Source organism: Coregonus lavaretus, assembly GCF_964263955.1.
Source record: "Coregonus lavaretus genome assembly, chromosome: 18".
NCBI classification, from domain to species: Eukaryota; Metazoa; Chordata; class Actinopteri; order Salmoniformes; family Salmonidae; genus Coregonus; species Coregonus lavaretus.
In genome coordinates, this window is record NC_140005.1 from 11,286,710 (window position 1) to 11,301,846 (window position 15,137).

General features: G+C 43.5%; 1 protein-coding gene across 1 annotated transcript in view; it reads right to left on the reverse strand.

The window, feature by feature from the left end:
* Positions 1-1,177: 1,177 nt before the first annotated feature.
* The window catches only part of LOC311145549 (unconventional myosin-VI-like), a 108,530-nt gene continuing 94,570 nt past the window's right edge, over positions 1,178-15,137 (reverse strand). The window contains exons 31-35 of the mRNA XM_084181817.1: positions 13,641-13,672; positions 10,702-10,809; positions 4,383-4,514; positions 1,711-1,923; positions 1,178-1,434 (exon numbers count right to left, since the gene is read on the reverse strand). Of these exons, the coding sequence (XP_084037943.1) occupies positions 1,235-1,434; positions 1,711-1,923; positions 4,383-4,514; positions 10,702-10,809; positions 13,641-13,672 (685 nt within the window). The 3' untranslated portion in view covers positions 1,178-1,234. The remainder of the gene's footprint in view (positions 1,435-1,710; positions 1,924-4,382; positions 4,515-10,701; positions 10,810-13,640; positions 13,673-15,137) is intronic.

Consider the following 15,137-nt stretch of genomic DNA (forward strand, 5'->3'; position numbering starts at 1 on the left):
CCAATGACCATCTGGATGATCCAGAGGAGGAATGGGAGAAGGTCATGTGGTCTGATGAGACAAAAATAGAGCTTTTTGGTCTAAACTCCACTCGCCGTGTTTGGAGGAAGAAGAAGGATGAGTACAACCCCAAGAACCCCATCCCAACCCTGAAGCATGGAGGTGGAAACATCATTCTTTGGGGATGCTTTTCTGCAAAGGGGACAGGACGACTGCACCGTATTGAGGGGAGGATGGATGGGGCCATCTATCGCGAGATCTTGGCCAACAACCTCCTTCCCTCAGTAAGAGCATTGAAGATGGGTCGTGGCTGGGTCTTCCAGCATGACAACGACCCGAAGCATACAGCCAGGGCAACGAAGGAGTGGCTCCGTAAGAAGCATCTCAAGGTCCTGGAGTGGCCTAGCCAGTCTCCAGACCTGAACCCAATAGAAAATCTTTGGAGGGAGCTGAAAGTCCGTATTGCCCAGCGACAGCCCTGAAACCTGAAGGATCTGGAGAAGGTCTGTATGGAGGAGTGGGCCAAAATCCCTGCTGCAGTGTGTGCAAACCTGGTCAAGACCTACAGGAAACGTATGATCTCTGTAATTGCAAACAAAGGTTTCTGTACCAAATATTAAGTTCTGCTTTTCTGATGTATCAAATACTTATGTCATGCAATAAAATGCAAATTAATTACTTAAAAATCATACAATGTGATTTTCTGGATTTTTTTTTTCCGTCTCTCACAGTTGAAGTGTACCTATGATAAAAATTACAGACCTCTACATGCTTTGTAAGTAGGAAAACCTGCAAAATCGGCAGTGTATCAGATACTTGTTCTCCCCACTGGTCTTTATTTTCACACAGCAAAATAACAAAGAAACATAAACAACAAAAATGACAGAAATCTACTTTTAAAAAACACAACAAAGATCTAAGTAAAATGCCCTCAGTGAGAACTAACCGTTAGCCCAGCGTTTCCCAAACTCGGTCATCGGTGCACGTTTTGGTTTTTGCCATAACATTACACAGCTGATTAAAATGATCAAAGTTTGATGATTAGTTGATTATTCGAATCAGCTGTGTAGTGCTAGGGCAAAAACCAAAAGGTGCATCCCTTGGGGTCCCGAGGGCAGAGTTTGGGAAACCCTGCGTTAGCCTGAAAGGCTGCTATGATAGGGGGGGCTTTTCCTCTTTTCCCTTTGTTTACTCCATCCATATTGAGCCTACGGACATGGGTGGTCCCTCTGGTTCACTGGAGGAGGTTCTGCAGCATGGCTGTGGCATACGTGGGCCTGGCCTGCTTGCTTTCGATGGCGTTTCGCAGGTACGTGATCCCGTCGCAGCGTTCCCAGATCTCCTCAAACTGCCGAGGCAGGATCTCAGCCCCCCTCTTCCGGGTCAGGCCCGTCTCTTCCAGGCTTAGCTCACACATCTCCATGTCGTCTTTCCCTGAGGATAGATACATGGATGGATAGATGGATGGATGAGAGAGAGAGACTGACAGTCAAAACAGGATTTAATAGGGTAGGGAGAATGCACACACAGGGATATTTTCAGGATACAGGTGTACAAAACCATCTACCTGACACACTCATAATTACTGACCAACTAAATGTAATAACTAAAACATGCACTATTACATATTGCGCTTAGAGTTTCATATTACAAACACATCAATGTACATATCCAGAAGATATCAAAGCTGATCTAGCTGGAGGGACTCACCTGCCACCAGCAGGATGGGCTGCTTGTCTGGGTGCAGTTCCATCTGCCTGGCGATCCAGGGCCCGTCAAAGTGGGCGTACCACCAGCCCTTCTTCTTGTTCTGGGGGTCTTTGTACTGGTCCCCGGGCCGGATGAAGGGGATGCGGAAGTATCGCTGCTGGCGGTTCATGGCTATCTCCTGCTGCTGGGTGACCATGGCCGGGTTCTGTTGGGCTGTGTGTGGCAGGTTTCATGTCATTATACTGCCAGACTATGATATCATGTGATTACATTTGGAATTAGGGGTGTTTTTGTTTCGTAAGAGGAGCAATCCTGTGTTCGTCCTGTGTAGCTCAGTTGGTAGAGCATGGCGCTTGCAAAGCCAGGTTTGTAGGTTCGATTCCCATGGGGGACCAGTATGGAAAAAAAGTTTGAAAATGTATGCACTCGCTCTGAATAAGAGTGTCTGCTGAATAACTAAATTGTAAAATGTTTATACAGAGAAGAGTCCATTAATGTTTAAAGCAATTTCCTCTCTGAAGTTAAGAGCATGACTGAGTTGAAGGTGTGAATCATAGGGAGGTGGAAGTAAGCGAAAATATGAAACTCTGAAAATATGAGATATCAAAGACGGTATAAAATACACAAACACATGCCATGGGGGGAAGCCAGGTAAGCTGCTTACAAGGCATACTTTCAAAAACTTGCTTCCTGAAGCCAAGGCAAACTAAATGGGACCTTCTAGAAAGCTTTCACATCAATAGAGACAGATGAAAATACAGGGAAAGCAACTAAATCTGTCTGTTCTTGGGATGAAAAATAAATGAAGAGCAAACAAAGGAGACCGTAGCTTTCATGTGCGTAAATAATACATTTACTTTAAACGTGTGTTTTCCAACTGCCCGTTTTCTGGGTCTGAGGTGAATACATCATGCTTGGCTGGTTGGAGCAGGTGGTCATGGTAACGCACCACTAAATACTTTTGACACGGACAGGAGCTAGGTTTTGGAGCCGGGCTTTTTAGAATACTAATTGAATGTCCGAAAAGAACAGGCGGGCTATTTATAAAGTGTGCATTAATCCTCCTCCATCATCATGAGGAGAAGAGACGCCAGGACAGCGGAGTCACTTGAAACCCTACCTCTTTAAGGAATGTAAATGTAAAGAGACGATGGAGCCATACCAGTTTTTACCGTCTTGGCTCACTGGAGAGTTGCTGCTTTTTCTTGCTTCTATTCCATGTTAATACGACAGGAATGCAAATGTGTGACTTTTTCCCTTTTGAAAAGCTTGCCAGGTACATTGTCAAGTAGTGTTGTCACGATACCAGAATTTTGACTTCGATACCGATACAGTTTTAGTATCACGATACTGGATACCATCATGATACTCGATACCAAACTGACACTGAAATGATACCACGGCAAAAAAAAGAAGGCATATTAACCAAAGTTACAGAATGGCACTTGATCCAGACAGATAAAATCACCTCTTACTCTGTTCAATCGTTGGGCATCTTTTGAGTTCAATATCATTACATTTGAAAAAGGTTACATCAACATGTTTTAGAGACAGCAATGTATGCATTAATCAATCAACTTTACAATCAATTTGACTTTGTTTTTACCAATCTAACTACATAACAGTAATCATTTATTTGAATGGTAAATCTCTACTGATAAACTGGGTAAATCAAGGCCTATACACAGTTCAGGTGAATGCATATTCAATAGGAGTCTGTGCATGCATTGAGTTATTGAGCTTGTTTTGGCTGATTTCATGGGGCTACAGATGACAAACAATCTGTTTCCCTTCCATTTGGGACTTATTGTACTGATCAACATTTGCATAGAAGTAGCTTATTTTTATAAAAGTGTGCACTGTCTCTTTAACCTGTAAGGACGTCATTCACGAGGCCAGAGGAGGCCTCCCCGTCAGGGCCCTATTCACACACACAGTCAGTTCAATAGATATCTTTGGAAGAGTCGTGATAGAGACCGATTAAGTGAATTAATAAAGTTTTGGTGGCAATCAGCTTTGAAATCAGCATATTTTTTGCATTATGGTTTGCATATTATCACAAACAAAGTACTAGGGTAGTGAATTGATGTTCAAGTAAGGAAAGTTAGCCTACAAAGCTGGAAGCTAACGGTATTTTCTTGCATTGTTTTGCCAACTGCAATGAAAAGTTTAAACAGTTCTACATGCCGTGTTAACTTATGTGCAGCGTGAGTGCAGCGCTAACATGATGTAGCCCAGACTCCCAGTGCATGCTAGGTGGAGCAGGCACGGTGCTTTTCGCCCTATAAGGAGGACATCGGCTGCGCTGGTAGACAAACTTGATCCGTGAGACACATTTGACAAAAGTATAGTTTTTCATGTTCTAGTATTGAAAAAGTAGCGAAGTTTCGGTATATTGTGCAACCCTATTGTCAAGTATTCAAATGAGTACCGTTCTAGCAAAAGAGGTGCTCTGTGTGGATGTAACAACTTCCAAGGTCAGACATGGTCACAGAAAGAAAAAACTGATGAATGAAAGAAACTGATGTAAAAGGATGCTACTGTAGAAAACGTGGAGTCGATAATGGACACAAATAGTGATAGCGGGGTTAAGCCAGAACGCGTTAATGTCTGAACACAATCCTGGGTTGAGGAGGGCAGCACAACATCCCAGGATGGGGAATCTCACTCACCGTAGTCAGTGATAGATTTGGGGGCCCTCTGCTCTGCAGCTGTGTCGCGTTTCTTGTTCTTGGATTTCCAGGCGTGGTAGACCTTCAGACGGCGATGGAACTCCTCCCTGCATGCCGCCAGCAGCTCAATATCTACACAGGGATGACAACAGTAAAGTTGAAGTCAGAAGATAACATACAGTTTTTCAACCTCTCCACAAATTTCTTGTTAACAAACTATAGTTTTGGCAAGTCGGTTAGGACATCTACTTTGTGCATGACACAAGTACTTTTTTCAACAATTGTTTACAGACAGATTATTTCACTTAGAATTCACTGTATCACAATTCCAGTGGGTCAGAAGTTTACATATACTAAGTTGACTGTGCCTTTAAACAGCTTAGAAAATTCCAGAAAATGATATCATGGCTTTAGAAGCTTCTGATAGGCTAATTGACATCATTTGAGTCAATTGGAGGTGTACCTGTGGATGTCTTTCAAGGCCTACCTTCAAACTCAGTGCCTCTTTGCTTGACATCATGGGAAAATAAAAAATAAAATCAGCCAAGACCTCAGATTTTTTTTTTGTAAACCTCCACAAGTCTAGTTCATCCTTGGGAGCAATTTCCAAACGCCTGAAGGTACCACGTTCATCTGTACAAACGTATAAACACCATGGGACCGCGCAGCCGTCATACCGCTCAGGAAGGAGACGCGTTCTGTCTCCTAGAGATTAACGTACTTTGGTGCGAAAAGTGCAAATCAATCCCAGAACAACAGTAAAGGACCTTGTAAAGATGCTGGAGGAAACAGGTACAAAAGTATCTATATCCACAGTAAAACGAGTCCTATATCGACATAACCTGAAAGGCCGCTCAGCAAGGAAGAAGCCACTGCTCCAAAACAGCCAAAAAAAGACAGACTACGGTTTGCAACTACACATGGGAACAAAGATTGTACTTTTTGGAGAAATGTCCTCTGGTCTGATGAAACAAAAATAGAACTGTTTGCCCATTATGACCAACGTTATGTTTGAGGAAAAAGGGGGTTGCACCATCCCAACCGTGAAGCACGGGAGTGGCAGCATCATGCTGTGGGGGTGCTTTGCTGCAGGAGGGATTGGTGCACTTCACAAAATAGATGGCATCATGAGGAAGGAAAATTATGTGGATATATTGAAGCTACATCTCAAGACATCAGTCAGGAAGTTAAAGCTTGGTCGCAAATGGATCTACCAAATGGACAATGACCCCAAGCATACTTGGCAAAATGGCTTAAGGACAACAAAGTCAAGGTATTGGAGTGGCCATCACAAAGCCCTGACCTCAATCCTATAGAAAATGTGTGGGCAGAACTGAAAAGGCGTGTGCGAGCAAGGAGGCCTACAAACCTGACTCAGTTACACGAGCTCTGTCAGGAGGAATGGGCCAAAATTCACCCAACTTATTGTGGGAAGCTTGTGAAAGGTTACCCGAAACGTTTGACCCAAGTTAAACAATTTAAAGGCAATGCTATCAAATACGAATTGAGTGTATGTAAACTTCTGAACCACTGGGAATGTGATGAAAGAAATAAAAGCTAAAATAAATCATTCTCTACTATTATTCTGACATTTCACATTCTTAAAATAAAGTGGGGATCCTAACTGACCTAAGACAGGGGATTTTAACTAGGATTAAATGTCAGGAATTGTCAAAAACTGAGTTTAAATGTATTTGGCTAAGGTGTACAGTGGGGAAAAAAAGTATTTAGTCAGCCACCAATTGTGCAAGTTCTCCTGCTTAAAAAGATGAGAGAGGCCTGTAATTTTCATCATAGGTACACTTCAACTATGACAGACAAATTGAGAGAAAAAAATCCAGAAAATCACATTGTAGGATTTTTAATGAATTTATTTGCAAATTATGGTGGAAAATAAGTATTTGGTCACCTACAAACAAGCAAGATTTCTGGCTCTCACAGACCTGTAACTTCTTCTTTAAGAGGCTCCTCTGTCCTCCACTCGTTACCTGTATTAATGGCACCTGTTTGAACTTGTTATCAGTATAAAAGACACCTGTCCACAACCTCAAACAGTCACACTCCAAACTCCACTATGGCCAAGACCAAAGAGCTGTCAAAGGACACCAGAAACAAAATTGTAGACCTGCACCAGGCTGGGAAGACTGAATCTGCAATAGGTAAGCAGCTTGGTTTGAAGAAATCAACTGTGGGAGCAATTATTAGGAAATGGAAGACATACAAGACCACTGATAATCTCCCTCAATCTGGGGCTCCACGCAAGATCTCACCCCGTGGGGTCAAAATGATCACAAAAATCCCAGAACCACACGGGGTGACCTAGTGAATGACCTGCAGAGAGCTGGGACCAAAGTAACAAACCCTACCATCAGTAACACACTACGCCGCCAGGGACTCAAATCCTGCAGTGCCAGACGTGTCCCCCTGCTTAAGCCAGTACATGTCCAGGCCCGTCTGAAGTTTGCTAGAGTGCATTTGGATGATCCAGAAGAGGATTGGGAGAATGTCATATGGTCAGATGAAACCAAAATAGAACTTTTAGGTAAAAACTCAACTCGTCGTGTTTGGAGGACAAAGAATACTGAGTTGCATCCAAAGAACACCATACCTACTGTGAAGCATGGGGGTGGAAACATCATGCTTTGGGGCTGTTTTTCTGCAAAGGGACCAGGACGACTGATCCGTGTAAAGGAAAGAATGAATGGGGCCATGTATCGTGAGATTTTGAGTGAAAACCTCCTTCCATCAGCAAGGGCATTGAAGAGGAAACGTGGCTGGGTCTTTCAGCATGACAATGATCCCAAACACACCGCCCGGGCAACGAAGGAGTGGCTTCGTAAGAAGCATTTCAAGGTCCTGGAGTGGCCTAGCCAGTCTCCAGATCTCAACCCCATAGAAAATCTTTGGAGGGAGTTGAAAGTCCGTGTTGCCCAGCGACAGCCCCAAAACATCACTGCTCTAGAGGAGATCTGCATGGAGGAATGGGCCAAAATACCAGCAACAGTGTGTGAAAACCTTTTGAAGACTTACAGAAAACGTTTGACCTGTGTCATTGCCAACAAAGGGTATATAACAAAGTATTGAGAAACTTTTGTTATTGACCAAATACTTATTTTCCACCATCATTTGCAAATAAATTCATTAAAAATCCTACAATGTGATTTTCTGGATTTTGTTTTCTCATTTTGTCTGTCATAGTTGACGTGTACCTATGATGAAAATTACAGGCCTCTCTCATCTTTTTAAGTGGGAGAACTTGCACAATTGGTGGCTGACTAAATACTTTTTTTCCCCCACTGTATGTAAACATTTTACTTCAACTGTAAATGAAATGTGCTTAAGGTTATAGGAGTAGGCTCTTCTCTATTATGCCTCAGTAACCGAAAGGTAGCTGGATCGAATCCCCAAGCTAACAAGGTAAAAATCTGTCGTTCTGTCCTTGATCAAGGCAGTTAACCCACTGTTCCCCGGGCACCTATGACGTGGATGTCGATTAAGGCAGCCCCCCGCACCTCTCTGATTCGGAGGGCTTGGGTTAAATGGGGAAGACACATTTCAGTTGAATGCATTCAGTTGTACATCTGACTAGGTATCCCCCTTTTCCTTTCCCTTTCCAGTAATGTAATTTCTGTGAAACAAATGTGGAGTATTTCCTATACCTCCTTTACCAATAAAATATCTTAACAAAAATATAAACGCAACATGTAAAGTGTTGGTCCCATGTTTCATGAGCTGAAATAAAAGATCCCATACATTTTCCTTACACACAAAAAGCTTATTTCTCTTAAATTGTGTGCACAAATTTGTTTACATCCCTGTTAGTGAGCATTTCTCCTTTGCCAAGATAATCCATCCACCTGACAGGTGTGGCGTATCAAGAAGCTGATTAAACAGCATAGTCATTACACAGGTGCACCTTGTGCTGGGTACAATAAAAGGCCAGTCTAAAATGTGCAGTTTTGTCAACACAATGCAATGCCTCAGGTTGATGGAGCATGCAATTGGCATGCTGACTGCAGGAATGTCCACCAGAGCTGTTGCCAAATAATTGAATGTTCATTTCTCTACCATAAGCCGCCTCAAACGTCGTTTTAGAAAATTTTTGAAAATTGGGCAATACATCCAACAGGCTTCACAACCGCAGACCACGTGTAACCATGCCAGCCCAGGACCGCCACATCCGGCTTCTTCACCTGCGAGATAGTCTGAGACCAGCTACCCGGACAGCTGATTAAACTGTGGGTTTGCACAACCGAAGACTTTCTGCACAAACTGTCAGAAACCATCTCAGGGAAGCTCATCTGCATGCTCGTCGTCCTCACCAGGGTCTTGACCTGACTGCAGTTCGGCGTCAGTGGGCAAATGCTCACCTTCATTGGAATGCTGGAGAAGTGTGCTCTTCACAGATGAATCACAGTTTCAACTGTACCGGGCAGATGGTATGGTGTCGTGTGGGCGAGTGTTTATTTGGTGTCAATGTTGTGAACAGAGTGCCCCATGGTGGCGGTGGGGTTATGGTATGGGCAGGCACAAGCTACGGACAACGAACACAATTGCATTTGATCTATGGCAATTTGAATGCACAGAGATACCGTGACAAGATCCTGAGGCCCATTGTGGTGCCATTCATCTGCCGCCATCACCTCATGTTTCAGCATGATAATGCACAGCCCCATGTCGCAAGGTCCCAGTTCTTCCATGGCCTGCATCTTCCACTCACCAGACGTCATGCATTGAGCATGTTTGGGATGCTCTGGATCGATGCGTATGACAGCGTGTTCCAGTTCCCGCCATTATCCAGCAACTTCCCATAGCCATTGAAGAGGAGCGGGACAACATTCCATAGGCCACAATCAACATTCTGATAAACTCTATGCGAAGGAGATGTGTCGCGCTGCATGAGGCAAATGGTTGTCACACCAGATACTGACTGGTTTTCTGATCCACGCCCCTACCTTTTTTTTTTATGTATCTGTGACCAACAGATGCATATCTGTATTCCCAGTCATGTGAAATCCATAGATTAGGGCCTAATGAATGTATTTCAATTGACTAATTTCCTTATATGAACTGTAACTCAGTAAAATCTTTGAAATTGTTGCATGTTGCGATTATATTTTTGTTCTGTGTAATTTCTGTGAAACAAATGTGGTGTATTTTCTATACCTCCTTTACCAATAAAATGTTGGGTGGTGGGCACCAATATCAATAATTTGATATCAATATAGTTTGAACATTCACACTTGGCCCAATGGACAGTGAACAGATAAGTCTACACTCACATACAGTCGTTAAAATATTTTTTATAAAACCAATATGATATCGATATGGAAAAATGCAACTGATATCGATACAGATTTTCCATTTCGGTGCCCATCACTAGGTACACATATAATATTATTTAAGGTAATACTCAAGTTTTAATCTGCACCGGTCAGGAAACGACAAACACATAAAAATTGGGGGTTGTGGACATAGGTCACACAATTCAGTTTTCCTCACTGAAAATGCAAGGAGAGAAAGCTGCAACTGGATGGGTGTAAATAATTCAAAAGGGCCACGGAGAATGTAACAAAGTCGTTACAACCCTCCAGATTTAATTTCCATCACAATTAATGCATTAGACAATTAGCCAGCTTCCCATCCACTCATATAGGGGACTTGAGAGCCACGAACACTGAGCACAACTAAATGAATCAGGCAATCAGCAGAACTGTTGGTCCGGAGCGCTCCCTAACTGCCAGCTGGCCTATTCATCTGTTTACATGTGGATTCAGACTGCGGCAGTAGACTCTCCTCCATGTTTTACTATTGAAACTGCTACAGAGGGCAAAACACTGTAATCCACCATAATAGTAATCATTTATCCTCTGCCACCGGACTGTATCCTCATTAACAGCTGTGCGTACACTCTCCCGTCAGCCCTTAGTTTTATACCCTGGTCGAAATAGAATTCCCCTGTCAGTTTTGCCCAGCTGCAATCTCCCCGAAATTACCCTTAGATTATCCCTGAAAATTATAGGAGAAATCACGCCTAGGCAGGACACTCTAGAGCGGGGCGGGAAAAAAACATACCACACTTTTGAAATGATTGCGTTACTGAAAACACAGCCGATGTTAAATTATTAACAGAGGGGCTGAATTAATGATGGCGTGAGAGATGGAGGTGCACAGAGCAGGATCAAGAACCTCCCTGAGAGCTCACCACCTTGCCTGTGTTTCCTAGGGCTTTTTCAGTGTAGCGTAGTGATCATGCTGATAGTAGAGCTTCAGGCCTTGGTAGAGGTAGTGGTGAGAGGGGTTGGGGGTAAAGTCTTACCGCACGAGGTGTTGATGACGTCCCGCAGCTCGGCGTATTTCCACTTGCTCAGGTCGTACTTCTTCACGCCAGCAGCTTTGAGTGCCTGCACCTGTGAACCCCTGCAGTCTCGGCAAGCAAGGGAGAGAAGAGAGAGAGTCAATTTAATCGTAATTCAACATCTGACAGGTCCGAGCAGTGGGACGTCTCGGAATCCCCGCTCGGATTGGCGCACCATAGTGCTGTGGTGGTCATGTTCAGAGACTAAACTACTGGTAACAGATGTTCAGAGACTAAACTACTGGTAACAGAGAAGTTATCAAGTGCTAAGTGGGGCAAAACCTGGGAAATCTGTGTCTGCCATCACTCCCACTAGGAGGTGGATGAAGCAGACAGTAGGGGAGCCGGACTGCATGCATGGGCTCCCGAGTGGCGCAGTGGTCTAAGGCACTGCATCTCAGTGCTTGAGGCGTCACTACAGACCCCCTGGTTCGATTCCAGGCTGTATCACAACCTGCCGTGATTGTGAGTCCCATAGGGCGGCGCACAATTGGCCCAGCGTCGTCCGGGTTTGGTCGGTGTAGGCCGTCATTGTAAATAAGAATTTGTTCTTAACTGACTTGCCTAGTTAAATAAAAGGTAAAATAAAAAAAATAAAAAAATGAATGTGCCCTACTCCCTTGTCACCATCCACTAGGGCTGTCCCCGACCCCAAAAATATATTGGTAGACCGAAAGTATGTTCTTTCGACCAGTGAGCTCGGGACAAACACAGCTGTAGGCTATTTGTAGGCCGCATGGCCAAACTGAGCAATCGGGGGAGAAGGGTCTTGGTCAGGGAGGTGCCCAAGAACCTGATGGTCACTCTGACAGAGCTCCAGAGTTCCTCTGTGGAGATGGGATAACCTTCCAGAAGGACAACCATCTCTGCAGCACTCCATCAATCAGGCCTTTATGGTAGAGTGGCTAGACAGAAGCCACTCCTCAGTAAAAGGCACATGACAGCTCACTTGGAGTTTGCCAAAAGGCACCTAAAGGTCTCTCAGACCATGAGAAACGAGATTCTCTGGTCTGATGAAACCAAGATTTAACTATTTGGCCTTAATGCCAAGCGTCACGTCTGGAGGAAACCTGGCACCATCCCTACGGTGACGCATGGTGGTGGCAGCATCATGCTGTAGGGATGTTTTTCAGCGGCAGGGACTGGGAGACTAGTCAGGATCGAGGCAAATATGAACGGAGCAAAGTACAGAGAGATCCTTGATGAAAACCTGCTCCAGAGCACACTAAGCACACAGCCAAGACAATGCAGGCGTGGCTTCGGGACAAGTCTCAATGTCCTTGAGTGGCCCAGCCAGAGCCCAGACTTCAACCCGATCAAACATCTCTGGAGACACCTGATAATAGACGCTCCCTATCCAACCTGACAGAGCTTGAGAGGATCTGCAGGGAAGAATGGGAGAAACTCCCCAAATACAGGTGTGCCAAGTTTGTAGCGTCATCCCCAAGAAGACTCGAGGTTGTAATCGTTGCCAAAGGTGCTTCACAAAGTACTAAGTAAAGGGTCTGAATACTTATGTAAATATGATATTTCCGTTTTTTATACATTTAAAATTTGCAAAAATTTCTACAAACCTGTTTTTGCTTTGTCATTATGGGGTATTGTGTGTAGATTGATTTAGGGAAAAAATCTATTGAATCCATTTTAGAATAAGGCTGTAACGTAACAAAATGTGGAAAAAGTCAAGGGGTCTGAATACTTTCCAAATGCACTGTCTGTAATGGGGAATTGATAGACTAACAATCAAACGCAAACAATTCACTCAATGAAGTTATGAAACAATGAATGTGCACAAATTTGCGTGAGCGCATTCTGGAGAGAGACGTGCATTGTGCATCTTAGCCACGCTCCCCTTCTTCTTGGACGGTGCCATCCCCGCGGCCTCCACAATGGATTAGTCTCGGCCTCCGCAATGGATTAGTTCACAGAGATGGGCGCAAATAAGACAGGTGTCGCGTGTGCAAAAAAATATATAATAATATTAATTAAAAAAAATAAAATACAATATATTTGCTACTGCTCGACCAAAAAAATATCTCAGTCGGCCAACAGTCTATCAACCAAACAATCGACCAGTCAACTAATTGGGGTCAGCCCTACCACCCACCCACCCTGAATCAGTGTGTTCCTGGGCTTACGTAAGCACCGTCTGCAGCCCTTCCCCGCCCTCCTGCAGTGCTCTGCTGAGACCTCTAATTCAATAACCCGGCAGGCAGGATTTGGCCCCTATTTACGGGTGGCCCTCCAGGTCTGTATGGGTCTGTAAGGGTGTCTATGAGCCAAGGCTTTGGGCCGCTGTAGAGGGATCCTTGGGTCTGCTGGGGCTAATCCAATAGCGGACGTTAAGCTCCCCCATGGGAGGAGGGCCAGCCTGGGCAGATACCAGAGTGACAGAAAGATGACAGGGAGAGACAGTGGCGCGTGTGGTGGTGACAGCTTGTGTGACCTTTGGGGCTGAGTGCTGGATAATTGACATGTCACCCCCTCAAAGTGCGACAGGGGTAACAGGGATTGAGAGTGAGATAGACACAGAGACTCTGAGGTGCGTTGGCCAACATTGGAGGGATTAAGAGCTAACTAGGGCTTACAAAATAGTGCCTACTAAAGACGAGGCGAGCAACTCTGATGCCTTTAAGGAAGTTTGCTGTTGTCAAACCACAGCTGCACACAATCAGATTTCATCCCAAAATAAACACACACACACAAACTGATTTCAAGATTCAATACACTTAACAAGATAACACCCTTGGTAAAAATGTCTTCATTTCCTATTGCTCACTAGGATTTTTAACTATTTTATAACTAACAAAACAATGAATGTCGGAAATGATTTGATTGATTAATTTGAGTGATTCAGGTGATCGTTGATCCGGCAACAAACCATATATCCCCATTACCACCAAGACAGAACATTTCCAGGGCAATTTCCTCCCTATAAACACAATAATACCAGTATACAAAAATAACTGAACAGAATGATAAATCATTTTCTCTGAATCATACACATTCATACACAGGTAACTGCCAAAATAAAGGAAACACTTGAGTAAATGAGGGATAGGTCGTTGTCAATAAAACATCACAATACGGTGCAGAGCGTTCGATTTGGCTGCTGGGGGGCAACGAGATCCCCAGCTCCGCTAAAACTACATGCCGTTTTCAAGGGATTGTTAAATAAATATGAACTATTTGGTTGTAATATCATCACCTCTTGAAGAGCATAGTCAGAATTACACGTCTGATTATTCCATGCATAACAATTGCGCACATTTAGCTCTATCATCAGAGTTCTACAGCAACTAACTGCATGCTTTTCATGATCAGTAAACATCAAGTGATCATGTAATTTCAGATGTGAGGATAGCCTCACAATCTCTTAATATTGACCACCATATAATTTGATATTTAAAATAAAAGTGAACTAACTATACCTGACAAGTGTGAGTGGTTTAGGTTAATTTCCCATCCTTTGTGTGCTCTGCCTGTCATGCAGCAAAAGGGACCATTTGCAGATGTACTGTTAGCTGATAATGTTAAGCCTACTTTGCAAGCTACCGGTATAAACGTTGTACAGTTGGCTAAACATAGTGGGTAAGTAGACCTAATGTACTTAATCTCCAACCAATGTAGGCCTACCTAGCAAAGTTACCTAATATCCCCTGTTCAACATTGTTTTTAAGAGTGTTTAATCACGATTGCTGCTGACAGACATGATAAGCTACATTGATTGATGGACCACGCTAAATTTGCTAGCTAGCCAATAACAGACCACGTCAATATGGCTAGGTAACAAGCTAACTTTTAGGGGATAAACGAGATGGCTCTATTTGCTTGCCATCTATAGCGGTGATGACAGTAGTCCAACTGACAACTTTACCAGGACAAGGACTATCAAACTCTTTCCAAAAAGCTAATCTCTGATGAAGCAAGCTAAATTATGTTGGTTGCTTAGCTAACTACATGCCAAATGGATAGGTACCCTCACGTATCTGAAATTACATGACCAATTTACATTTACTGATCATGAAAAGCATGCAGTTACTTGCTGTATAACTCTGATGATAGAGCTAAATGTGTGCAATTGTTTTGCATGGAATAATAAAAAATATATATCTGACTATGCTCTTCAAGAGGTGATGATAATAAACTCAAATAGTTATAACATTAAACAATTCCTTGAATAACAGAACGTAGTTGTCAATAGGTTTAGCGGAGCTGGGGACTCATTGTCCCCCAGCAGCCAAATGGAATGTATTGTGATGTTTTATTGATAACGACCTATTGCAAGCAGGTGCTTCCACACTGGTGGAGTTAAATAAGCAATTAACATCCCATCATGCTTAGGGTCATGTATAAACATGCCCAGTTGCCCATTATTTTGGCTACCATGGCTAGAA